The following is a 27,544-nucleotide window of genomic DNA, read 5'->3' on the forward strand; positions in this document are numbered from 1 at the left end:
CTGTTCGGAGGAGAGTCGAAAAATTTGAATTTGACCTGACCCGACGGTTGCCTGTAACGGCGACATTGTTTTACCCGGAGTTTACAAGTATCATTTACGCGTATTTACCCCTAGCGGTTAACAAGTATCATTTACGCGTTGTTGCAGTACTGCTCCTATAGCATAATCGGATGCGTCGACCGTGAGGCTAACAGGCGCGCCGGGAACCGAATGCGCTAACATTGTCGCTTTAGCTAGGGCGCGTTTCGACTCGCGGAAGCTATTTTTGGCTTGTTCGGACCACTCGATAGATGCGTTGCGCTTCGTTGTGCCTTTTAACAAGTCGTTGAGTGGTTGAAGAATTTTCGCGACCCCCGGTATGAAACGTCGGTAAAAGTTGATCATACCGAGGTACCTTCGTAGGTCTTTAGCGGTTGCGGGTAGCGATACTTTAACTATAGCGTCGACGCGTTCAGCTAGTGGCTTTATTCTCTCAGCGGTAACCGTGTAACCGAGAAATTTGATTTCGCTAATTCACTTTTCGCGAGGTTGATCACGACCCCATATTTGTCGAGACGTTGAAACAAAACTCGCAAGTGTTCGCGGTGTTGCTTTTCGTTTTCGGACGCTATTAGGAAGTCGTTTATGTACGCGTAGACGAAATCGAGACCTCGTGTGATTTCGTCTACGAATCGCTGGCACGTTTGCGCGGCGTTTCGAAGCCCAAACATCATGTTGATCGCTTCGAAAAGCCCGAAAGGTGTCGTGATCGCTGTTTTTTGTACGTCTTCGGGTGCGATTGGTATTTGGTGGTAAGCGCGGACGCTGCTTACGCGCGTAAGGTCGATTTTTGAAAAGATTCGCTTACCGTGGAATTTTTGCGCGAAGTCCTCAATATGGGGTGGGGAATACCTGTCGGGTATGGTGCGGGCGTTTAACGCGCGGTAGTCGCCGCATGGTCGCAGACGTCCGTCCTTTTTCGGTACCACATGCAGGAGTGACGCCCATGGACTTTTCGATGATCGCATCACTCCTTGCTCGATCGTGGTTTGAAATTCCATCTTGACTTCTTTGAGGCGATCGGGGGCCAGGCGACAGGGTTTGCTGTAGATTGGTGGGCCCGGTGTGGTTTCGATGTGGTGTACTACCCCGTGTCGTATCTTCTCTCGCCCGAAAATAGGTGGACGAGTTAGATCTGGGAACTCTATCAAAAATCGATGATAAACTGATTCACCGACTATAGTTCTTACGGACGCTTCATCCGTCGTGCCGGTGTATCCCCTTGCCGTCAATTGAGTCCTCGTGTCGATGAGACATTTGTTTCGCGGGACCACGAGCAACCCATAGTGGCTCAAAAAGTCCACACCGATGATAGGTGATTGGACGTCGGCTATCACAAATCGCCATGTGAATGCCCTTCTGAGGGACAGGTTGAGGGTGACAGCGATGGTGCCGTACGTTGGGATCCGCGTCCCGTTGGCCGCGAACAATTCGTACTCGTATCTGTTCGTTGGTTAGTATATTTTGCTGCGGGGATACACGCTTATGTCGGTCCCAGTGTTCACAAGGAAAGACGTCAGCGTCGCCTTATCGGTGACAAGAATGCTGCGGGAGTCCATGCCGTCGTCGTCTGCCGCTTTTACGGACGGCTGGTCCCGTTTCCCTGCATCCATTTGCACGGAGACTGGCACTTGTACGCCCGGTCTCCGAACGTTCGGTGGTAGTAGCAAAAGTCGGGGTTTCCCGATCTCTCTCTCTCTCTCTCGATCTTTCTCTCGATCTCGGCCGGTTACGTCTCCCCGGTTCGGGTCGCCGCCTAGAACGATGCTCGCACTTCGGATTTCCGCTCGCAGTTGAGTTATTTATTCACTCAGGGCGTTGACGACGGAAAGCCAGAGTTCGCTTGTTGTCTCAGGATGTGTCGGCTGCTCGATAATGGTCGCCAAACGAGGTGCGTGCCGGTCGCTCTCTGAGTAATCCTCATGTACCTCGTCAGCTATCCGCAACATCCTAGCCACGTCGTCGCCATCGACCCCAGCCAGAAAGCGCCTGACCCGCGCTGGTAGGCGGTTCTTCCACAGAGTGAGGATAAACTTGGCTGACGCGAGAGGACCGGCGAGTCTTCTGAGATCATGATAGAATTTTGAAGGTTTTCTGTCGCCGATCTCTTCCTTTTCCACCAACCTTCTAAATTTCTCGTCGTCCGATTCCTCCATTTGCTCTTCCAGTATGCTGAACCATAGTCTCATGCTCTTAGGCATTACTGGAGGCACGTGGACCAGCGGATGGGCTGCAACGGCGGGATTACTCGTCATTCTTAGGCACAAAAACAAAAGAAATGATTGGTCTCTCGGTGGCACTGTCACAGTCACCTCTTTCACTTGTATCACGTCGATCACGTCGGGGTCACCAATGTAGAGGTTTAATCGCTTAGGGACAGTGCGAAAATGACGAGAACAAATTATTGCTATCGCAGCTCGTTAATATATATTTCGGAGAATTGAAAAGTCACTAGATACAAATATTGCGGAGGTACTCGATCGCGCTGTTGGTATCGTGAATACTCGCTCGATATTGTACTATATTCTAATCGTCCGCGAACGTGTCTGTTTATTTATACTGGTCGAAGGAGAGTCGAAAAATTTGAATTTGTCCTGACCCGACGGTTGCCTGCCATTGTTTTGCCCGGAGTTTATGTTACTTGTATTCCAATGGTCTTGATGCTCCGGGACAGAACAATAACATGATTTGATTTGTCCTCTAAATCATGTGTCGCTACACTGTTAAAGTTGGTAAATCGGCAGTGTAGATAGTGAACAGCAGAGGCCCGAGGACACTATCTTGGAGTATGCCAGCTTCTATTGGAAATGTTGCGGTTATAGCGTCTAAGTATTTAATCATGAACAGCCTATTGGTTAGATATGATTTTAAGATGGAGTGTGGTAGGATTTTCTTTAGTTTGAACAAAAGTCCTGTATGCCACTCTTCGTCGAACGCCTGCTGAATGTCCAGGAATACCGCAGATCAATATTTTTTCTTTTCTAAATTTTGGTTCATTTTATGAGTTAGACGATGAATTTGCTTTATCGTAGAATGTTGCTTCCGAAAACCGAATTGATGATCTGGCATTGTTTTCAAATCCTCTAGGAGTGGAAGGAGTCGTTTCGTTAGCATCTTCTCAAATAGTTTGGACAAAGTGAGTAGAAGACTAATTGAACGATAAGAGCTAGTTTCGTGTATTGGTTTTCCAGGTTTAGGGATAAGAGTAATCAATAATATTTTCCAAGACTTAAGATAGTATCCAAAGCGAAGAACTGCATTAAAAATAGAAGTGATGAGAGCAATCCCTTTTATGGGAAGCTCCTTGATAGCTTTGTTACTTATCTGGTCATGTCCCGATGTTTTCCTGGGATTTAGGCGACGGATTAATTCTATAACTTCCAGAGATGAGAAAGGTTCAATAGGAGAAGACATCTGGAAGGGAGAGTGCAAGTATTCCGTTATTTTCGCGGCAATAGTGGAGGAATATGGTTTGAAGACATTAGTTAAATGACTTGCAAACAAGTTGGCTTTTTGTATAGCCACGCTACACGCCCATCCACCTTGCGGGTAGCGAATTGGAGGGATTATTTACGGAGGACGAGTGAGTTTCCTGGATGCCTTCCATAGTGAGTAGTTAGAGTTAGCTGTGGGAGACAGATTAGCAAGATATTTTTGAAAACAGTCATTTTTGTAATTTTTAAGGATTTTGGTTAGTTTCCTTATTGCGTTATTTAGCTTACGCTTGTCTTCAGGTGTTCTATGACTTTGCCATACTCTTTTGAGTCTGCGTGTTTTACCGATTTGACATTAGAAATTGGAAATTTGAATCCGAACACATAATTATACAGCACAATATTGATTACGTTGACTCTCAAACTTCTGGCTATTCAGATAAGTTGAAATACAAAAATGATTCATTAAATATTTATATGGAATAATCGTAAGAGAGATATAAAGAAATAAGAATATTAGCTTGGTAAAGAACAATATATGTCATATTTATTTTATATATCGTTTAATACAAATAAATAGTATTATAAAATAAATGTTATAATATAAAATTCAACTTTTAAAAAGGCACACTGTTAAAACTTAAATATTCATATGAGAATTTTTATAAAAGATGTTATTAATAAAAGACGTTTGAGCATATTAAATAATTAATGAAATAAAATTATCTTCAAATTATTAACTATTACCACATCAACATTGATAACCCGTTTCCTCTTTGAAAGAGTTAGATTTTATGGAATGTTAAAGTACAATTATAATCAATTTAATGCGTAAGTAACAATCCAAGTATTATCTTGACCTGAATTTTCATTAGCATTTTATTCGTCTTAATTCTTTATGCTCTCAGATATTCTAAATGCTTTTAAGTAATAGTGATATACAACCTTAGTTTTAGCAGTTTATACATATAATGAAATATCTAGTCATAAGCACAGAGTGATCGTTTGTACTTTGGTCAATAAAATACTTAGAAATAGATTAACTTGTTACAATTGTAAAAAATATTAAAATCACTAATTTCATTAATATTGGATTCGAATGTCAAAAATTTAAGTCCACAGTGCTGTTGGCATCATTCCTTCTACTGTACCAGCAGCTGGTTTCAGATCCTCATTGCATAAAAAGTGCAATGGCATGTTTACTAAATGACCCTAAAATAAAATTAAAAATGAAAAGATAAAGTTTGTTAAAATAATAATAATAATGATAATAATAATAACAATTTTTTTAAACTATACCTTAATCTGTTCAACCATTTCTTGGGCCAAAAGTGTATCCGATGAAGAAAGTGGCTCCTTATCTTGATATTGCTTTAACATAGAAAAATTAACAACTTTATCTGTCGGAATAACATGAAATACTTCTTCATAGATTTCTGTGTTTCGATTACTCCTAGCACACCATACATCTTTGTAGAATGATTTTTTAATTATATCAGTTACATCTATATCTTCATTTGTTTTAAATAATCCCAAATGTTCAGAAATTAATTGTTTCCGCAATGATCCTGCAAATTTACCACAAGGAAACGGTATATCGTTCATTCTTCCTTCTTCGAATTCTTGATCCTGTAAATTATAGAATAGTTAATATTGAAATGATAAAAAATTACACAGTTGAGTCAGTTAAAATAATACTTACATGAATTATTACTGCAATTTCGCTGTCCCTTGTTGCTGTCATGCTTCTATCATTAATATTAGCAGAACCACAGATGACAGTATTATCATCCACAATTAATAGCTTACTGTGAACATATATTAATTCTGTCACTAATGTACCATTTAACATCGCGTGCGTCCTTAAACCATGGAATGTAATGTACTCTCTAGGATCCTCTATTCCTGCTTCAATTAGCCGACTTAAGATAGCATCTTTACCCCTATTTATAATACAAATACTTCTAATTTTTCAACTCATTCACTTTTCATCCTTAGTTGCAGTTTAATTTTATAACAGAACTTTTACCTTGATATAGAAGCATAATTCCAATGAGTAATAGCACGTAGAGCAGTACCAGTTGGTCCTCCAACTTCGCCTTCAAAACCTGGTAATAAAGGCATTATTACAAATACTCTAAATACTGCACCCTCACGGTGTGCTCTTAAAATGCGTTTCAATAATGTTTCTCCAATACGATTTTTTACTGCAGATCGTTGCATGGATGCAAGCGTTATAAAAAATTGGTTCTCTATGTATATATACCTGAAATAAAAAAATGTGTATTATAAACAGTAGGTCAATTAATCATTTTTCATGTTTTTAAAAATTAATTTCACCTTTCTGCTTTACTAATAGCCTCAATATAAGCTTCTTGAATACTTCGCTCTATTGTTTGTGAGTCGAGAAAACCAGCCGACCAAGAACTAACTGATCTTAATACTTGACAGTTGACGTTGTGTATAGTAGATCTCTCAATAAATGGTACAGAGCTACTGCAATTATTGTACGTTTTTGGAAGCAAAAATGGATAACATGAATTTAATTTTGCTTTTTCCATCTACAAATATAAATTATATAAATGTTATTTAATTATTAGATTGTTATAAAATTAGAAAGTACCTGCCTTAATTGCATTCCAACGTTGAATAAAATGTCTGGCAACATCTCTTGCTGTTGCACCTTGTACCATAACTCCTATATCGTGCCATGGCATTCTGGGAGTATTGCTTCTATCTACTAGATCTTGATAAGGTTTTTCGAGATCATTAAAGTCTTTAACAATAAAATTTACATAGTCTTTCCCCAGCCATAATTTAGCCACACCTGGATATTCTGAAACTTCATCTTCGTTATATGCTAGTGACTGACTAGTTTCAATTGGAGTTTGCATTGTATAGCTGAAAATGTCAGTGATATTCTCTAGTTGGTGTAAAAATATATTCAGTTTTTGTTAAATATCTTTCTGAAGTATGAACTTACGTAGTCATAACATTCTCCTCATCACTATCTTCTTCGTGTGGATTATACACCATATTAATTAATTCTTGTCTTTTTAACTTAATACTGTGTTTCATTCTATCCATGGTGTTTTTTGCCATTCCAAATAAATTTTTACGTTCCAGATTAGGTGTATCACATTTCATAGTATCTGATTCTTCTATTGGTTGTAATAGTAATAAATCACCAGCATTTAACTGTGATGTCGAGAATGGCGATATTGACGTCTTATTATTTATAATTGGCCTAAAGAAAAAAACAAAAAATAAAATAAAATGAGTAGCTGAGCCAAACTTAAAGAAAATTTGAAATATAAAATTTATGAAGAATAATAAGTAAGAAACTTACAACACAGGTATAGACTTGGTAGTAGCCATTACAACTGTGTTAGTTGCAATAGCCAATGGTAATAAAACATGCTTATTTATATTGGCATTTGATACCTTTTTACTGCTTGTATTGGTAAATCTACCTTTAGATGGAATATAAATACTGGAATGATGGGTGCTGCCTGTAATTGAGAACAATAAAATTAAATGCAATTAATAACAATGATCGGTATTTAATTTCAAGTATCATGTACCTAAGTCTATTAATCTATGTTCATTGTTGTCCCATCGACCATAACATAGATCGATTCCTCCAAGGAAAGCAATACTTTGATCAACAACTACAATTTTTTCGTGGTGTGCCCACAGAAACACTCCCACTCGCGCGTGATCTGGATGACGTAATACTTTTATATTTTCGGGGCATTTTTCAACTAGCCGTTGTTTGCTATAAAAACTGTTTATGCCCAGTGCAACTTCTACTTCTTTATAGATCATTATATATACTTTGATTCCTTCAAACTAAATAAAGAATTGATTATTATAAACATATACACGTGATTTCTTTCAATTTTTGACAGCATTATATGTTATATTCAAAATTACATTAGCCTTACCAAGAATCCACAACTTTTGTCAGCATTAATAAGGTAGAGTGTTAAAAATATTAATATGAATAATTAATAAACACAATGTTTTTAATGATATACTCACAGCTTTTCTTTCTAAAATTTTATCTAATCGCCAGTAATCACTATGAATAGCTGGTCTTTTCATATAAATTTCAGGTGATAACCACCAGTCTGCAATAAAAATTTCTTCTTTTGCATCTTCTAATGCGTCTGCAACAGCAGACATATAACTTGATCCATCTACAAACCATGTGGCTGGAATAGGGGAACGATAAGGTGCAAACGAGTTGTGCGGATTCGATTGTATAAAGTCTCGACCTGTGCTAACATAACTTATTAATTAAGTTTTCAAAGTTTTACGTTACGCACTAGTCAAAGAACTTACCTTCCCTGTTACTAACTTCTTGTATGAATTCCAGCCATTCTTTGGCCTTTCTTCTTGTCCAGCACTTAATTAGTATGTGCCTACTGAGATTTACTATTTGTATACCATTTCTTAACCCTGTTGTATACAGACCAAAACTGATTCCGAAACCATTATCCATTAGAATCACTGATTTTATGCTACCACTTTTCGGTTCAATATAGGCAATAAAAGTATCTTTAACAACAAGATGTCGAGAATGCCATTTCCTACATAGAAATGTGCAGAAATGAGTACATCTAATACAACACATGCCCTCAAGAAGACCACAAAAGTTACATCTACTTCTTGCACCTGATCCAGTTCGTTTTAAAACAATTCCTTCTTTGCCTTTCATTCCTAAATCTTCTATAAATGACAAATGTGAGACTTCTAAAAAATTGACCTGAAAATGTTTTACACTTGTTAGTAATCATTACATAAATAAATGCAAATTATTAACTCACTGTTTCTGGATGGTGCAAATAAATTTTTATCTTTAATAAATTATTTAAGTACTCTTCTAATACTTTTTTCCTATGTTCTAGTTGCTCATAAGGTACTAAAACATCAGGCTTATTTGGAAATCTGAAAAAAATAGTTTGTCCCATTTTTTGGTCATTTACAATAAATAAATGTATTTTCTTTTTTTATGTATCGTTATACCTTGGTAGTGCACCTTTACAACCTTTCCCTTCTTTTGTATCACCCAAACTTTTTAAACTAGTTCTTCTTTCTTTGTGACTTTTAGTTGGGAAAGGTATATTTAAACTGGTGCGATATATTTTCAATTGATTATGCAAATTTTGGATATGTTTGTATCGTTTCTTAATTGTCCAAATAAATGGTCCATGCCTAAATTCAATAGTATACAAATTTGGATTCAATGGATGTGTTGTTACGCTACGCTCATTGTCTATAATGTCCACATGCACTTCTTCACCAGGAATAAAAACATTACGATACTGGCTTTTAAAATTTTTTGGTAAGTCGTGTATAGCAGAGAAAGGTATCACACCAGGACGTTCTAGTTTAAATAAAGTAAACAATGCACAATATATTTTACTAACATAGTTAGAATGTTATTTTTAAAGGAAGTCAGTTAAATAACACAGAAATAACAAACCAAAGTCATAAACTCACCACTATTATCAGTATCATTATTAGAATTAATATTTTCACTTTCATTTATAGTAATTTCTAATGAATCAGGTACACCCAATGTATCATCATATTCAGGATCATGAGAAACACAATTCTCAGCTTTTTTGTTTAAAATACTGTCAGACATTGTTAACAGTATTTTACAAAATTATCAATAGATAACTAAACATATGTAATTAAGTTAAACTAGTTTCACAGTGTACTTTTCATTGCCTTCAACTTATAATAACTTTTACATTATACTCCTGTTTCTTGCAATATCAAATAATTTTTTTACGTTACACAAATTATCTTTATTAATGAGAAATAGTACATATAACAGTAGAAGTTATTTAAGAATAAAACACTGACGAATATGTACATCATTAATAGATAGGTGAATAGATAAGTAGTAATATGGTGGAACAAAAAAAATGTGATGACAAAGAACTAATGTATTTTCTTGATTAAGAGAATGATCTAATGCGCGCGGGAGAGGTTTAGAATATTGACTATAAATTCGACAGATGTAATTCACAGGAACAAAACTAAAGTAAATTGCCAGACTTGTTTCATTACATGTTTATGGGTATTTATCTATCGATTAAAATTTTTCCATATTGTACACTTTAAAAATATGAACTTAAAGTTACGATAAAAACTATGAACGATATAATAAAAGGATACAACCTATTTACTTATTAAATGTCACATGTCACGTTATTAAGGTTATAAATATTATCGCTTCTTTCCATAAACAGTTTTAAGGTAATGAATTTTACATGGTATTGTAAGAGATTGATATATAATTCTCAGATAATTCCATTATCATAGGTGGTATCGTCATAATTGATTGATTACACGAGCGATTTCATCGCTGTTCATTATGTGACAGATTAAGCGATTTATACATATCTCGTCTGTTCTTATACACATTTGTTGACTATTGTAGATCGGACTCTAAGAACTGTCGGTATGGATATTTTCTACTGAAACGTGTGAAGCGTTACCTTAAAATTGTTTCTTTTTTTTATTAAAACTTTTTTCTATTAAAATTTTACATTTTGAAAGTAAAAATATCCAATAGATTTCACAAATTAACTAATTAAATTTTCACAAGTACGTGACTTTATTTATGACGATTATTTTCTGTTACATTGACATGATCTATGTTTGATCATTCTGTTTTATCAACAAAGATAGCAATTCTATAGAAAAATATGTATGTATGTACTTACAAATATACAAAATAAAAATCTTGTATTTTTTTTTCACGTACGAATAATGTTGTGAAATCTTTCGCTGCTATTCGTAACGTGAATTGAGAATTTTGTTTGTCATATATGTAGCGTCCTCTCTTATACGTGATGCGTTGATATGCATATTTACTTGTAAATGAAGATTTATTTAAAAGACGTAATAAATTACTACATTACTTTTTCTTTGTAGAGTTGTAGATAAATTATTTTTTTACAGACATTATGGTTTAATAATATGTTTATCTCTTTCGTTTGTTTATCAATATTGATGAATATACTATTACTCATGTTTATTATATTTCGAGTAGTACTTACGTAAGATACACACAATACTAATTAAAAATCAGAAAAATTTTAGATATGTTTCTAAAACATCATCAAAGTCTAATTCAAATCTTTAAATATTATTAAATAATTGTTAGCACATTTGTTGTTTTCTTCAGCTACTATTTTCCAAGAATTATTTAAAAATCTATGTATATGCATAGTTATTATCAATGACATCTTAACAATAACTGCTTGTTGTTGATATTTATTGACATATATATACGTTTCAACAAAGGAGACACTAATAAGACATAAAGATATTTGTGTAAAGTTCGTGTCAAAATAATCTAAATGTAATTTATAGAAGGCTACAGAAAAAATTTCTTTTCAGAATTTCTTACTATTAAATTAATTTGTATTTTGACCTTGATAAAAATGTATTTATATAAAGATACGTTTATATAAAATGAATTGATCGATAAAAGATCATGACAATCCATGTAGATACAATTCCTTGCCGAAAATCGAATCGCTCTTTTATGTGCAGAACTTCGACTCGAGATGTCATTGAAATCGCAAAAACATTCACCGTACAATAACCAGTCAAACATTGTTATTATTATTTCGAACAGTCGAGTTTAACGTATATATAGCGCGTGTGTCGGATACAAAGAAAAGTGGAACGTTTTATGAAAGGGTTCCATGTAACCTCATTTTCCGTTAATAATATGTACTCTTTACGCTTGCAATCCGAAAACTCGATATTTCTTATATTACGGAGTATAGGCAGGAAGCGCGCAGCCGTGTGATTATTAGGAAAAGTAATTGTTCAGTTTTGCGATCTACTTTCGAATTGGAACGCAAACGATCAATTTTATTCCTGGATTAGAATGTCAAGGGAAAGCGATGCAATGCACGCGTAATGCAATAATAATTCAGGAGAAGGAACATCTTTTATTTTCTTTGTATTCTTTTGTTAACTTACTTGACGTTGTCTGTAGTTTTTATCGAATTATGATAAAACCTTTCTTAAATATTTAAGCTTATTATTTAACCATTCTTTTATCTATTCCTATGATCGTATCTCCTTATTAATTGAGATACAGAAAAGTCTTTTCGCAAATTCTTTTCTTATGGTATGGTAATTTAAGGCCGAATATAATTGTAAATCATTGATTAAATACACTTCTGTAAACGATTAGGAAATCATTAGATTTGACGATTTTAGATAATTAATCAAGGATTTGTGATGAAACACCGTGCTCCAAATGACGCAACATTTTTTATGATAGTTTAGTTTGTGCAATAACAGATTTCAAAATAATAGGGGATGGAACTGTTTGAGCAAGATGATTTAGAATTGTTTGCGTCATAATTAACACTACGTGTTGGAATGGTGTTTTTATTCCTGCGTGTTCTATACGTAATGTAAATACGTGTAATGTAGCATATAAATTATGTAAATCTAGTTATTAACGTTGGTAGATCAAGGCATTTGTAAATGCGATTCTACATCACTAATTATATAAAATGATTTGTCTATTGAGTTGAATAAACGTATTCCATTTTATAAACAATGTAAGAGAGTGCTTCATGTAGGTACATGCTCTTTAAATGTAATTGTATTAATAGATTACAAAGTTAAAAGTGTTTCATTATATATATATATATATATATATATATATATTGGTATTATATGAAAAAGATTTCATTGGATAATATAAATTCACAAAGTGAATAATTCAACTAAAATTTTGATTTTTTATGGAATTTTTTTAATGGAATTTTCTATTAATATAAGTGAAATTTTAATAGATGAAATTAGCATGTTTTGAACTACATATTTTATTTTTTAAACGTCTGCATGATGCAATTTTCATAAAAAAGCAGTTGTTATTAAACTTGTCAAGACTGTTATAGTTCATTTACATTCGTGTAAAATACCAGGACTAAGCGTTATAACTTTTTAATCATTCTTTCAGGTGATAATCAAAACATCTTCTAAATTACAAATATGTAGTCTTCGTAACATAATAATCATGTAAATAGCAACTTATTCGATTAGCCATTCTTTATTGATATATTCGCTATTCGTTATACTTTCTACTTTTTGATGGAGTAACATTATGTGAAGTAATTAAAGGGACTCGTATTTAAATCGTTTGACATCTGAGGTTACAAGCTATATCGTATCTAATCTTTCACTAATTCGTAATAATCTTTCACTCGTATTTAAATCGTTTGACATCTGAGGTTACAAGCTATATCGTATCTAATCTTTCACTAATTCTTTAACTAGTTCTTATTATGTATTGATTTAAACTTAAATCCTAACTAATAGTAATTTTACATGCTATTTACAGTAATTTTGCTTTTATACGATTCTCTCGTTTTGAATTCTCTATCATCAGCAAACAAAAGGGAATTCGCATCGCTTCAAGATTCGATCTTTAAGATCATCTGGTCTACAAACGAAAGAGAATTTGTATCGGTCCAGGATTCGATCTTTAAAATTATCTGGTCCAAGCAACTTTTAATTTCATCCTTCTTCTGCTATGGTTCGGTTCGATAATGATCGAAGTGGCCCATAATCGAACACGCGTATCCGTGTTGGTAAGTAAGTACGTATTCTCGGATCGCAGGAAGTCACGCATATCAAAGTAGCTATCAGTCAGTAAGAGGAACGAGGCGACGTGTCGCGGGAGGGGATGCTTTCGAAGTACCTGTACCTGGAGGTAGGGGCAGCGTATAGGACGCAGAGAACAGAAACGCGCTGGGTGGTGTGGCGATGGTAGTGGTAGTGGTGGTGGTGGTGGTGGTGGTGGCGTAGAGTCGGGCGAAAGGGAAAATAGTCGGGCGAACACTTTTTTTCTCCCCCATTTAGAGGCAGGTTTTTTGACACGGCGGTCGTTCGATCGACTTCCATTTGTCTCCGAGCATTCCGTCGACTAACGTCCCAAACATACTATTACACGTTGCCACCGGTGCAAAGCCGAATATCTCGCGATGATGCGCGTCGATCGCTTCCCTCTGACCTGATCGAGTTACGTGTACGGTCAATACACTCGTTACAAACTTACTTCAATTTCTTCTCAGTGATTTTCGAGCAACCTTTTTCGTTTTGAACTTGCGGACGTGCAAAACGTAATCAACGAATGGATTGATTCGATAGTTCGATAGTTGAATGTTCCTTTGCTATACGTTTGATACAGAGTAAAACGTGATCCTTGTGATTGATTCTGATAATTTGTGTGCGCTGAAAGCGAGGAGGAACCACGACAAGACAGGTGGACTGAAATGATACATTGGATCGGGTTCGTCTAAGAAGTTGCAAGGTGAGTGGAATTCAAGTGCGACCGAAACATTCAGCTCTTTTGTTTTGACATGGGAAAATCATGAGTCGTCTATTGAAATGAAACTTGGCAAGGTCGTTGCTGCAATGAGCGAGAAATAAGATGTGCCTCCTAGATTGTGTTTCATTTTTTTTCTGGTGTTCTGCGCTCCGTTAGTTGACTTATGGTTGGTTACGTAGTAGAGACGATCCTCGAGGTTGATGGACGATAATAAGGAGCATAGAACGATCGTCCTTAAACTAGATGTGTAATCGTTCGGTGCGTTTAATCGGTGATATCGATGATCGGGTCGTGCAAAAATACCTCGGCTTCGTCTCGGTATTCAACATCGATAACGCGAAACTAAAATAGTTTGAATCGATCGAAACTTAATCTTTGAAGGAAGAAGGTCTCGTTGATGTGTCAATTAGGAATTTTTCTGAGAGTAGCTGCAATAGAAATACATCGGAAAACCCATTCGAATGATAATCGGTTAATGAAAAAGTTGGTTATCGAATCTGTGTGCTTGGCTGTCCCGTAATCTCTACGGGAACTGGCTGGTGTTGCAGAATATTAACCGAACGGTCGCGGAATTAACTGACCGTTGCCTGTAACTTGGTAGTCCACTTTCACGCGCGCAAACTTCCAGATGTTCCCGGCATTTCTTACGTAAAACTCAGTTACTTGATCAGGCCGTGCCGAAATGATCTTTTCTCTGCGACGAGGTTCGGTGCGGTAGTCCGTTCGTCGAGCACGACAAAGAAATTTAAATCGAACAGTAATACTGAAAATTGGCCTCGAGATCAGCGATGCATGAGCAACGTGCTTCGGAGAAATTTCTTTCCTTATCTCGCCAGTTTTCTATATTGCTTTATTTTGTGAAATGAAAGTATGTATTTTTTTATATATGTATCGAAATTGAGCAATTGAAAGAAAGCGTACAGTTCGTTATATTAAGCCCGAGTTCGCGTTATAATTATTTTCTTTATTTTATTCAAAAATGGTACTAGGCGTTCCATACCCTTGTATATACATACATATATCCTTGTTTAAGAAGAACAATCGATTCTTTTACGAAAAATTCATTCTCTATTGAAGATACAATTCTCTACGAAATATGCTTTACAATCGCAAGCGAAACTTGATACGTGCATATACCGTAGCAGAGAATTTACTTTCGATTGGCACGTAACAGATTCGTGCGCACGAACGATCGTGGAAAGGAATCGGACGCTGGAGTACTGTTCTCTCGAGAACGTTTTTAGTCAGAGATTGTAATACATAATATTACAAAGGAATTAATGAATTTCCTTAATTGTCGATAAAAATAATTCTTAAATCAAATTTAAATCATCAATCCAATTCACTAAAGCAATTAAAATTTTGTCCATTTTATTGACAATTTTTACTAATGCATGTTCCCCAAATATACGAGAAAAAGCTATGGAAATCGAGCAACAAATGTTGACAGATTTGTCGGTAGCAAATAAGGAGAAGTTGAATGGACGATGGTAATGAATCGTAATGCAACGCAGCTGAGTCTAACGGTATTTCGAGTACGGTCGTCGATCCATAGCTGATCTTGATCTTCCTCCTCTCCTTACTGATCTTCGCGCTAACAGAGGAAAGAGGATCGAAAGAGCTCACGATCATCACGACTAGCCGCGTACTTGAGACGACCTCGTTAGATCTGCCGTTTGTCAAATTCTTCGCATATAGAAATCGATTTTTTACCCTCCTAATTTAGATAAAGTAGAATTGATGCTTCAACTAGAATAATCTTGCAATTAGGGAACGTCTTTTCCTCTTTCGCTTTTCTGATTAAATTCTATAATTTTACAATTCTTTAATTAAGAATCGATTTTTTAAAGAAAAAAAAAGAAATGTGAAAAAAATGCACTTCTACGTAGCAATCTGACGTTATGATAGCTATAAAAAAGTTTTTAAGGAGTTGTCGTTCATAATGTATGTTACATTAGAACATTACGTTATATTTGTTGATGAACTTAAAAATTCTTTGACATTACACAGCTTCTAATGGTGCAGTATTTAGAATTTGCTAGAGTGATCGAGATCTCGAAGGAAATTTTTCCTTTCGTCAAACTTGTTTCCTTTTTTCCGAGAACATTTCTATATGCTTATAGACCATCAAAGACATATACTTAAATATTGTCATTCATCCACTTCAGTCTCCCAAAGCCTCCCAAAGTGAGGAATATGTTCTCACAGTCTAGCCCCTGCACGTTTTTTAAAGATAACTATGAAAGTTAAATTGGTATCGATTGCTTGCGTAGGAGAAGCATCGGTGCAACCGATTCAGGTTACCATTCAGTACAGAGGGTGGGGAGGAACTATGGGCATTTTTAAACCTTTCCAGTTGACACGAAACGTACCTTGACCTCCTTTCGAGATGTTACTTTTCCAGGCAGCGGAATTATTTGCGATACCAACGAATTTAATTAAACGACCTAACGCGTCTAACGATGTTTACAATTACATAAACGGAAATTAGAAGTTGAATTGACGTTTCTCGGAAAACCACAGAATAACGATCGTGATATTATTAAATGACAACGTGTCAGGTGCTGTTATTTTTAATGGAACGAATAGAGAGGCGAAGGCGTTCTGGTACAACGTTGCGAGATAAAAATAAGGTTCCGATCGATCTTTTTGATATAGAAGAAAAAGAGATAATTGTGTATTCATCCTTAACGACGTAAAAATAATCCAATCCGAGACAAGACACGTCGATGATATAATTTAATATCAGGGGTAATTTAAAAAAAAATATTTTTCGATTCGATATATAAAAATCACCTAGCATTTAGTATGATCTTCTACATGTTCTCTAACGTCATGGTACAGTTACCGAGAAATATACTCACCAGTTAATAGGCCAAGAATTATACGAGTAAAAGTAGACTTAAATGTAGAAGGTGGTGCTTGACTTTCACGCGTCTGCATTATGGGATATAGGGTGATCCGAGAAAGGGGATGAAGATCGCAGATTCATATAGTATCTATAAAAATATATAAGCAGGTAATTGTTATAGACACCACGTTAATCCATCAAGAAACAATAAGTGAAAAAATGTAACTAAAGCAAGTATGTTGTTTTGCAGAATGGTACGAAGATTTTCGTGGTGTACGGTGGTGGCATTGGTGGTGCTGCTTTTCGTCACAACCGATGGTCTTCGTGAGCATAGTACTCAGGTAAGTAAATGAGTATCATAGAAGAACCAATTCCGCATAAAGATTACATTTAGATAGCAACGAAAACTTAATTACGTCTTAACGCATAATAAACGATTTCGGTTGATTTAATATTATAACTTTATACTCATTAATGTTACTTTTAAAATGTAGGAAATCTTTAGAGTATGATTTATTATGTGATAACATATGTCATTTAACGATCATACAATAGATATTACATTCTAGAATAGGTATAAAGGATGCTATGGAAGATTTTATAATATAATTTTTTTTATCGAATGCGTTTATGAATGATTTGACTTTTCGTAACTGTTACTGAAACTATAAATTATACTGGAGAGTTTTATTTTATTCGAGACATGATTTATATCTGCATTATATTCTGATTAAGAAATTAACGATTATATTCTCTTTATACGTTAATAAGTTTTTTTTATTTCAGTTTTTTTAAATGTGTTCTTTGTTTGAATATTTATTTATAACAATTTTGTTTCTAATTTTAAACATCGATTCATTTCAGAGATTGTTATGTTTCAAACTTTCACGGAAGCCACGAATACATTGCTTATACAAATTTTTAATCAGCTACAGAGTTGTCCTTATATTTACTTGCGATGCTTGTCATTAACCTTTTTTCTTCAAAATACGATCGAAGAGTACCTCTATCTCAATTTTGTGTCAAGGATACTGTATTGCCGATACCACGTTTAGTATGGTGGCGGTGTAAATTTACTTTTTTCTTCTTTTCTTTTCCATCGAAGGCTACCGCGCCAGTGGAACGAATTAATCCTTGTTATTTGAATACGTCTCGTAATTGAACCTGCATACGGATAATTAGCAATCGAGGAAGCAAGTTATTTGTATGAATGGCCTGTACGACAGCGGTGATTCGAGAAGGAAATCCTAGGCGTTTTTATCGTGGAGAATGCGACGCGTTCCTTCGCTTCCTGTCGTTAAGTCGCATCTTCATCGTGCTCGTTTCACTGTTTCCCGTTGGTCTTTGACGCGTGTAACGTTAACCTAATCGCATCATGCGATTTAGGGAGGTTATCAATCGAAAAAAATCTATCACGTGAATGCGCAGAAACGCGAGTTGTTAAGTTGGTAAACCATGATTGGATGTTGGCAATTTACGCTATACCACTTACGTCTGTGGGATTGGTAAGCGTTATTTAGAAACTGTTTGAACATAAAAAATAATTAAACAAAATCGGTTGAAAAGAGGCAGAGAGGAGAAAATTGTAATAGGAAAAGAAACTAATTACGTTACTTAGAAGATAGAAACGTGGCGTTGGTTTCTCGATAGAAAGTGTCCGGTATCGATGAATTCACTTTCCATAAAATGAGCGTTAATAGAGCCGCGACTTCTTTTTTTTTTATTTTATTTTCTTGATCGAAAGATGAATCTAGTTGCATCTTTTGGCCTTATTTTCAGTTAAGGAATTAATCTAAGTTTTGAATCTTTTTATTCTTAAACAAGTTAAGAGATCTTGATATTTTTCTGTGAATAGATAATTAAAAAATGGTTCTTTAGAGCGTCTTGTAGTAAGACTATTTGAGAGATTAATAAACTTTACGTTTTATTCTAACAATTATGTCAGATCTATCTAATGGAAATTTTACTCGAAGCGCGTATTTCAAGCTTATAGAGGTAACGTAGAAAGTAATAGTATTCTGCTTTACGAAGTGATTATCGATACTTGATTAGAATGTACACGTAACTCGAGTACTACGGTTTACTTTGAAACTGAAATAAACATTTACAACATAATCGTAACGAGATTCTTCTGTAAACTCATTATTGTTATTCCAAAACATACACCTCATATAGGGAAGAGATAGAGATCAAAGTTGTCCGATCGTCGAATCGATTTCCCGATGCTATGCACTATACAATCACGACGAAGATCATCTCGGACGTTCCCCTAACGCAAAGGTTATCGGAACGTGTTCGCCAGCTGCAAAAATGACCGTCGCGAATCCTTTCATCGTCCAACAAAGTCATAAGCATGGCCCCTAGTCACGTGTCCACGATTGGAAAGTTTTAATCGTAAGTAGAAGTAACGGGTATCGGTTGTAACGTTGCGCGAAACGGATTTCAGTTATTCGTTAAATCACTCGAAGAAGGAAAGGGAAAGGGAAATATACCTATTACGTTACATTTATTCAAACTATTGAATTTTACGAGATGATCAAATAACAAGAATTTCAAAATTCTGTCATATGATTTTTCTTCAATGGTCATCAATAATGCCAAACATTGAATCTCAATTACACTGATCATCGCATACATCGAGTGTCTCGAACTTTGATAGCACTCTTGCTGCAATATCATAGCAGTGTCATGCACGCACTGTTGTTAGAACAGTATTTGAATGTTAACAACATAAACGAATCCATCAATCAAGGTCCGTTCTAGTTCGAATTCGACAGCGATACCTCGTCCTTTCGTTCTCTGTCGTAATTACTTTCCTATTCTCGCCTCTCTCGCGAAATCATAGCTGAAACGCTTCAGCTCCCTCGCGTAAATACCGGAATCATCGTCACTGGCATGCATTTTCATTTTATTACGATATTGGAGTTAAATTGCCGTCAAGTTTAATTCGCATGGTAGGATTTACAGAAGCGTTCAGAAAATTACGGATGATTAAAAAGGTATAAAAAATAGCAACCTTTGCATTACTTAGAACAGAAAACAAATCTCCATTTGAATTTAAATTATTTAGTTGTATTCATAAAAATATAAATTTGCGTAAAAATTCGCAGTCTATTTACTAATTTGTTTAAAAACTAGTGAAACTAAACATTCAACAAACACTCGTTAATAGCTATCGATACACACGACAGTTCGTGGCGTTTTAAAGATTAGTTCAAAAATAAAAATCGTTGAGATCTGATACCTTATAAAAGAGAAGTTCATCTTATTAACTACGGGTGAAACCGAAAATTGTACAAACACCGGCGGGTTACATTGCGTGCTTACCTCGAACGAGCTCGCAAGTGTATCGTTGAAAAGCGGCTCGATAGCGGATAGCCAAGAGATACATACGGACAGAAATGAACGCGGAGGAAAAGAAAGAAAGGAAAGAGAACTGCAGGTTCGCGTGGACCACGCCTAGTCGTGCGCCGGTCTTTCGTAGCAAATAATACAACGGGTGTTCGTAAATTTTGTGCTTTTCCAATCGCTGTAGATATTTTCGCATGACGAATCCTGTGGCAGCTGGCGTTTGCACAGTCTTGGCCTGTTGGAGCGGTGGACGGTGGACAGAACGGCTTAACCGGACGCAATTATGCGTGTCATTGAACAGTGACATTGTTGTGAGCGTGATAGAAAATAGTTGTTCCAAGCTTTGCACTTATTTAGATCTCAAATTTAATGTCAGGTTCATTTAATGAATAAAATGTGAATATTAATACGAAGCGATTAAAACTAGCGGTCTGCTATTTTAAGTTCAACACTCTGAAGGTCATGTTACTTATTTATGGGATTACATTCCTATCGGTCTTCTTCGAGAGTCAGATTGTTGATTATAGTTTAACTATTCCATTCGGCTATTTATAAGCAGAAATTTGATCAATTAAAGATATAGGTACTTATGTACTCATCGACTAATATTAGAATATTTTGGAAACAGTCTATGCCTATCATTTATTAAATCGCAGCGGATCCACCATTTTTCTAATAGTTTATAAGTTTTCATAGAATTCCCTCAAATCACCGAGAATTGTATTCTATCCACCCGTTATATAAGCTACTCAGATATCAACTATTTATTAAATTTTATACGTTACAGCGAGCGCGCAGTTTGTCGGATTATCTGTTTTAGATTTCGATACGGTGTCACCTGAGCTCGCTAAATACGCCAGGATCGTGAAAATAGTCGGCTAGTTGGCTTAGAGCGATCAATTATTCTGGTGTATTTACCCTATATGCGACTAATTAATTCGATACGTAGTTATTTTCGTTCATACGCGGCTCGAAAATTGATCGTTTTTATACTTTTCCTAGTTCCGAGGAATTTCATGGTAGATATTCAGGGGCAGATTTGAAATGAGAAATGATTTCTACATTTGGAAAAAGAAATGCAATTGCAGCGGCGATACGCTCCTTCACATTGCACATAAGCATTTAAACGTTGTAATTTTTCATCATTTAATTTTATTTTGACAATTTGTATTGTACATGTTGTGGAAGTTTCATGTGGTATTTAAAAATGCAATTGACCAGAAATAATTCGTGGTCGACTTTCATGGTGATTACACTTACGTCTCTCTAAAGGTAAATAATGTTTCATTAATAGCTTAAAAATCTACAAGTTTTGTCTAGCACCAAGATTAATTTCATTTGCAGTTGATCGATGAAGAAGCTAAATATTTGTTTGTTCCGAGATGTTTTCTTTCCTATTATAGAATGTAATAACGCAAAATTATTGGTTCTTTGTTATTAATCCTAAATAGAGTATTAATCGTCAAGCAACAACGTGTCCCAACAAAATGTATTTTGCAACGTTAAATGAGTTCTGAGTCTTGAGTTTAGTTCGATGGTTTGATTCTCGAAGGATTAGCGCAAGGTAGAAACTCGTTCAGCATTTCGTAAATATGTTGAGATTTAAGCGTATCTCGAATAAAAAAAAAAAAAAAAAAAAAAAATAGGACAGTCGCGGTGTTATTGAATGCCTTTTGTACAAATACGCAATTCGTCTGAAAATATTAATGGTTCCGTTGGCTGTCCGTTGATGAAGTTCGGAGGAGAAAAGGTCGGCCGATCTTACTGAAAGTTAATGCACATCATCCACGATCCTTAATCTAAATTACACATCTATTACAGGCGTTGCTTCCCGTGTTACGGCACTTCGTATTCCTTGCTCAGTTTTGCGTAATCGAATCGCAATGCGAAAAAAAGAAGCAGCAGGATGAGGTCAGCGGATTTCGTTTCGTCGACGAAAGGGCTGGCTACTTTAATAATGTAATATAGCGTGTCTTCGTTATACAAGATTGACCTTATCGTGAGATAATAATGATTAAAGAAGACGGAGAAATATCTGTATTTGAATGTTTAAATTATACAATAGAAATATGGAAAACGTGGATCTTTGTTATAATAATCAGGAGAACACGAGCGTGAAACCTTGAATAATGAAAGTCGAACAATTGTGAATACACGCGTTATAATGATGATTCGCGGCAAGCCGAATTAAAATTGCGCGTAGAATAACTTGTAACGAAAGTTGTCTATGTTCTGCAGTTTATTCGAATTTTTTATTATCATGTAAGCATTTTATACATTTACTTAAAAAATTATCTATGACTAAACTTGTGAATGTCTAATTTTAGTTAATAACGTTTATCCGTTATAAATTATCATATGTCTTTCCAAAGGGAATTAAAACATTCTGCAAATTTCGTCTGGTGATTTCTAGCAAAAAACACAGAAGAAAAAATAAATCTGTGAATGAAACGTAGTGAATGCGACAGAAGACTATAGTCGACATTCGTTAAACGTTAAATATGTTCGAACTCGATCGTTGTCGTTTGTTTCTCTGTCGATGAATGAGTACAAATTGATCTCTAATCTTTATTGCGGACAAATATTCCCTTCCTCCGTACGTGCAAATGTTATTTAAGATCATCCAAGCGGAAAATTATTGCGTATATTGAAAACTATCGTTTCTTCATATCTCGTACCTAAAACGCATTAAGAGCTCATCTCACTCGTCCACCTAACGAGAAGACTGCATACTCACCGATATGTCGTTGCACAAGAGAAATTTTTGTAAACCTTAGATATAGAAACGGCAGAGCGGTAGACATAAGGGAAATATTGTGCAAAGAGAGACGTTTATTAATCTGGAACGGTTTTTATGAGGCTTGACGATGCTTTGCAATATCCCGTTATTATCCATCTCCCTGGTTGCATATAATTATGGACAACATTAACATTTCGAGCATCGATCCGTGGATTTATAGATCGTCTTGTAGAATAAGGTGCACGGTACAAGGTCGTCTACTCTTACCACTGGATTTCTAGTATCCTTATCAGTCTCATCGGAAGGATAGCAGGATCCTTGATCGATTAATACTGGACGCGAAAAAAATTAGAGCGTATCAGCTATTTCTGAATTCACTCAATGTTGTTTCTTGTTGGCCACAGATTGGACGAAGAATATTATTTTAGTTTGTTGACAGGTTTTAGTAAACTACGATCATAACGCTCGATCGTGAAAACGGGTTTAACGAAATTCATTTTTGCTGAATTAATTTAATTAAGTAGATTAATTAGATAAAATTTATGTTAATAACGGCAATAAAAATAAAGTTTTTAAATTCAAGGCAGGCAGAGTTGGAAAGGAGCTAGTTTTTATAGTGACATTGAAATTTTTCAATAAGTTTTTGGACATTTTATTTCTTGTAACAATACGATGGGTATATCCCGAATAAATTCTCTGGGATGAAGGAGTTAAAGAGAAATCAAGAGAAACACGAGTGTTTTATATTTAAAAAAACACAATAGATGTAAAAATGTATTGCGTACAATTTGTTCTAATTTGTATTACAAATAAGAGTGATCGTATTAATCGGCGCTCTTGTTCTTGAGACTGAGAACCTGAGAATATTAGTCATGGAATCTATTAAATAATATAACAAAAGTAGCAATACTGAATTAAATCGTAAAGTAGTATCATAATGCGATATCTGAGGCACGATTCCCATAGATCTACTTTACTTGTTGCACACGTTACTTAGATACCTCACGAAAACAGCTGGTGTATTTTTCCTGACATAGTTGTTTCTTTCATAAATTTTTATTAGCACTTTACATTTTTAGCTACTAAATTGTAAATCAATAGAACTACAATAATCATATTGCACACACATATATAATAGGTTTTTTTGTATAGCATTATCATATTACTTATAACTTACAATATTTACATATTAGTATTTCATTGTACGGACTTTGGTTTTTATAATGTTGTATTCTGATGTCGTATAACGGTACCTACAATAACCTTAATCAACATATACATATAGTCAAGTAGCGTTAAGTAATTACTTTATGCGGGAACGCATAATGATAGAAATTAAGCGTGAAAAGTCAGAAACGCGTAAAAGGAAAAAGGCCTTCGATATTACTAAAAACTGTTTTCAGTTAATCAAAGATTATAGGTGTTATAGGTATTAAAGATAGAAGTATTTTATTGAGTTATCTATGTACTATTAGAGCTAACTATGATGCTTTATTATTCGATAAACCGGTGATAGGAAAATTTGACTTGTGTCATTGTTCTCTTGCGATGATTCACATTGGATAGAAAATTCTATTCAAATGACAAATTTTGATTTTTTAATTAATCGTGTCCTTTAATATCCAGGAAAGATAAATATTTTATCATCTATAAATTTTCTTATTCAGATAGTGATATTGATTTCTCAATTCAGAATTTTGGAATTCTTCCACCAACAATTTCAAGTAATAATAACGGAATTGCTGATCCAAATGTTATGATATACCTCCAAATAAAAATTTTTTCGTGGCTTGTTCACCATTGAGAACGGTTAATGCTGGAAACCAAGAGCAGATGTCTATTTCTATTTCTTTCTTCTTTAATCCTGTTGCAGGTGTAGTTACGTTCAATATGTTCCATTACACTAACCTATTACATTCCGTGTATTCCGTTGCATCACTATTGAGGCGAGTTATTTTGTGGTTTGCCGGCGATTGTCGTTCTAATTATACTCAGGAGGAAATTATGAACGATTGCAATAAAAGTTGGCTTGGCCATGGTGTATATTAACGTATAATTCAATTTCATAAAGTAATCTCAGTCGTTTTTTTCTTATACTTATTTTTCATTCTTTAAAAACCAGTATTCGAATTTTCCAAATTTTTCTAGGTACATATCATTCTTCATGTTATATCTCAAATACAAATTTGTTTTCGATAATATAAATATTGCCATTATTTCCAGAATATTTAAATTATTTACAGTTATTTACAGACTCGCGTCTCCATCCTTCCAGATATCGTATATCTAATTGTCCTAACGCAAATGACGTTCATTTGTCAGTAATAGTACGATGCGTTTGTCGAATCTTTTCATTTGAGCAAGTGCACCCATCTGCACCGGTGCAAGTTTATTGGCCGTGTAAAGTCTTATACAAGTGCTCGCCGATATATGCAGCACGATGTATTGCACAAGCATACATAAGCCTAATCTAAATCAGATTTTCCACCGGAGAAAGCGTCTCTTCTGCATCGTTTACTTTGACTGACTTCCTGAAATCCGCGGCGTTATTTATTTTTTATGTTTTTATCCATGTTATATGTCATGATTTTTCTGTTGCTACCGCTGGGATAATTACTTATCAATAAGTGTTACACAGTCCAACGAGACTCCACGAATCGTTGTAGTCTTTTTTGTTTCTATCTGTAGCTTGGTTAGTATAGAAAACCCTTAACGTGGAATTATCTTTTTGCGTGTATCAGGTATTATATGTATTTTACTAGAACATTAAGGACGTTTTTCTTCACCTTATGCCATTTCATTTATCTTGCGATATTCCATGTTATTCTATACCATTCGTTTTATCTCTGATTTATCACATTTTTAAGACTAATCATTTTCGAATTCAACGAAGCAATAAGTACCAGCATCGTTTGTTTAATGTATTTCAATACGTGCACCAAATGTCTATTTCGCGAATTATCTTAATTCCCACTTATTTAACAATAAATAGCGCCCATTATAAAACATTACGTAACAAGTTAGTCTGTAATTTAGTATTATTTATTTTCCTTGAAGCGAACTCTGGAAGTTATTATTGCTGAAATTGTCGTATGTCTCGTTAAGTTATGACGATTTGACCAAAAGAAATGTTTGCATTTCAGAAGAGTTACACACCGGCATGTTTCCGCGTTCCTTTGTAACTTCACAGAAATCATGCAATCGAGAGCACCGCATAAAGGTGAAATAAAGAAACAACCGACGTAATTATTTCGCGTTTCATACGGTTGGACAGACTCCTGTTTGATTTCTCCACAGTTGACCGATGTAAAAGCGATTCACGTCGATCCTCTGGCACTGTCTCTAATTTTCCGTATTCTTCTTTCACCATTGTCGACGGACTCTCTTTTCTCGCATTGTATGCAGGCTCGTGTGCGATTCTGCAGTTTTCGTGCTGAGCACATGCGTGTCGAGACCACGGTATTTACCTTTAATTTCAGTTTCATTTTTTTTTTTTACAGAAACAAAGCTAATCGGTGATTCTCATCACGGATTCGCTCTGTTATTGCACACCGCTTCTTCGTGCAAATTTGTTTCCGGTTTCTCGATAGGCTTGGTATCTTATAAGATTAAAATTGTTTTATTCTTTGCAGAAATCTATCGCGTAGAAATTCTTCGACGAAACAAATAGAAAAATTTCGTCTTTGATAGATGTAAAATGTTTAGATAACAGAGAGATAAGGAATTCGTTGAATCATTTCACTTCTTGGAAAATTGCTTCATACTACATCGTGCAATATGGCGCCATGAATTCTCCGATTGGGTTTGCAATCATTTCTTCGACAACTATGCTGTCCGTAATTAAGTTGGTTCGTTTGGTTCATGTGTAACTGATTTTTAGTTCTTATGCAATTACACATCATGCGTCGAGTGCTTTAAATCGTATATATGTATACGTATATCAAGTTTTAGTGAATTCACCTACGATGAAAGAATACATAATTCTAATTTAACGAACGTCAGTGATCAGCATGTTTTCTTCATTTTCCTGAAATGATGTACACTCTTACATTTATAAGTAAATTAGTTGTCAATCTCAACGTAGAATGATTACGGATGTAATATCAAGTAATAGCGCGAGCTCAGAAATTGTAGTATTAGCATATTGTAGTTTCATAATTCATAAGATCACGATAATCTGTAGTCCGAATTAGCGTGATTGGAAATTAGGTCTAACGTGTGAATAGCGAGCTCTGCATAATTCATGCTAACGCCGTGATTTCCATAATTCATAATGACCTCGCTGCTTTAGAACCGCAACTTGTAGTACTCTTCATTAAAGATCGTGAATCGGAAGACTACTCGTGAATTTTACGCTGAAAGCAGTTTAATGTTCATGCATCAAGAAACCTGGTTTGTAAAATAACGTAACGTACTTAACACTTTACATGAGTTACGAATTTGTAAAATGTATAAGATTTAAAAGATCCGAATGGAAAGAGTTCATAGGATTTAAATTCTCAATTTGATGATAATATTATTTACAAAAGAGAAGGATAATAATGTTTGATAAAATTCTTGATTTTCGGCCAAGATCTGCGATATGTAAATGTAGAGGAAAGGCGGAAGTTGCACGTCGGAAGTGATAGTTAAGTCGAAAGTGATCACATAATATGACGCGACAATCGATCTCTTCCACGTTCATTTTCGAATCACTACTCTTTGACGATTCCTACATTTGTGTAATATACAAAAACTGAAAC

General features: G+C 35.0%; 2 protein-coding genes across 10 annotated transcripts in view; one reads left to right on the plus strand and one right to left on the minus strand.

Annotated features, from left to right (window-relative positions):
* Window positions 1–3,989: 3,989 nt before the first annotated feature.
* On the minus strand, window positions 3,990–9,951 carry LOC126918341 (phospholipase D2). The gene is made up of 15 exons (XM_050726132.1): window positions 9,669–9,951; window positions 8,982–9,164; window positions 8,505–8,865; window positions 8,306–8,426; window positions 7,821–8,244; window positions 7,518–7,753; window positions 7,058–7,325; window positions 6,823–6,985; window positions 6,457–6,720; window positions 6,101–6,374; window positions 5,814–6,034; window positions 5,503–5,739; window positions 5,176–5,416; window positions 4,773–5,102; window positions 3,990–4,685 (listed from the first exon to the last, which is right to left on the minus strand). Exons 2-15 carry the CDS (start codon window positions 9,127–9,129, stop codon window positions 4,584–4,586), a joined length of 3,390 nt encoding a protein of 1,129 aa, XP_050582089.1. The 5' UTR covers window positions 9,130–9,164; window positions 9,669–9,951; the 3' UTR covers window positions 3,990–4,583.
* Window positions 9,952–13,335: 3,384 nt separating this feature from the next.
* The window catches only part of LOC126918330 (mucin-5AC-like), a 44,713-nt gene continuing 30,504 nt past the window's right edge, over window positions 13,336–27,544 (plus strand). For 7 of the 9 annotated variants that reach the window (XM_050726075.1, XM_050726082.1, XM_050726077.1 and 4 more), the window contains exons 1-2: window positions 13,336–13,842; window positions 16,962–17,052. In XM_050726075.1, coding sequence (XP_050582032.1) covers window positions 16,963–17,052 — 90 coding nt within the window. In that variant the 5' untranslated portion in view covers window positions 13,336–13,842; window position 16,962. The remainder of the gene's footprint in view (window positions 13,843–16,961; window positions 17,053–27,544) is intronic. The other 2 variants (XM_050726083.1, XM_050726084.1) reach the window with 2 other exon arrangements.

Source organism: Bombus affinis, chromosome 7, assembly GCF_024516045.1.
Source record: "Bombus affinis isolate iyBomAffi1 chromosome 7, iyBomAffi1.2, whole genome shotgun sequence".
Taxonomy (NCBI): domain Eukaryota; kingdom Metazoa; phylum Arthropoda; class Insecta; order Hymenoptera; family Apidae; genus Bombus; species Bombus affinis.

Bases quoted from the DNA above. Each gene is read 5' to 3' on its own strand.
- LOC126918341 (XM_050726132.1), bottom strand. From the start codon at position 9,129: ATGTCTGACAGTATTTTAAACAAAAAAGCTGAGAATTGTGTTTCTCAT. The intron at 7,754-7,820 runs GTAAGTTCTTTG...ATGTTAGCACAG, and splicing joins AGAAGTTAGTAACAGGGAAG to GTCGAGACTTTATACAATCG. The intron at 6,721-6,822 runs GTAAGTTTCTTA...TTTTTTCTTTAG, and splicing joins ACCAAGTCTATACCTGTGTT to GCCAATTATAAATAATAAGA.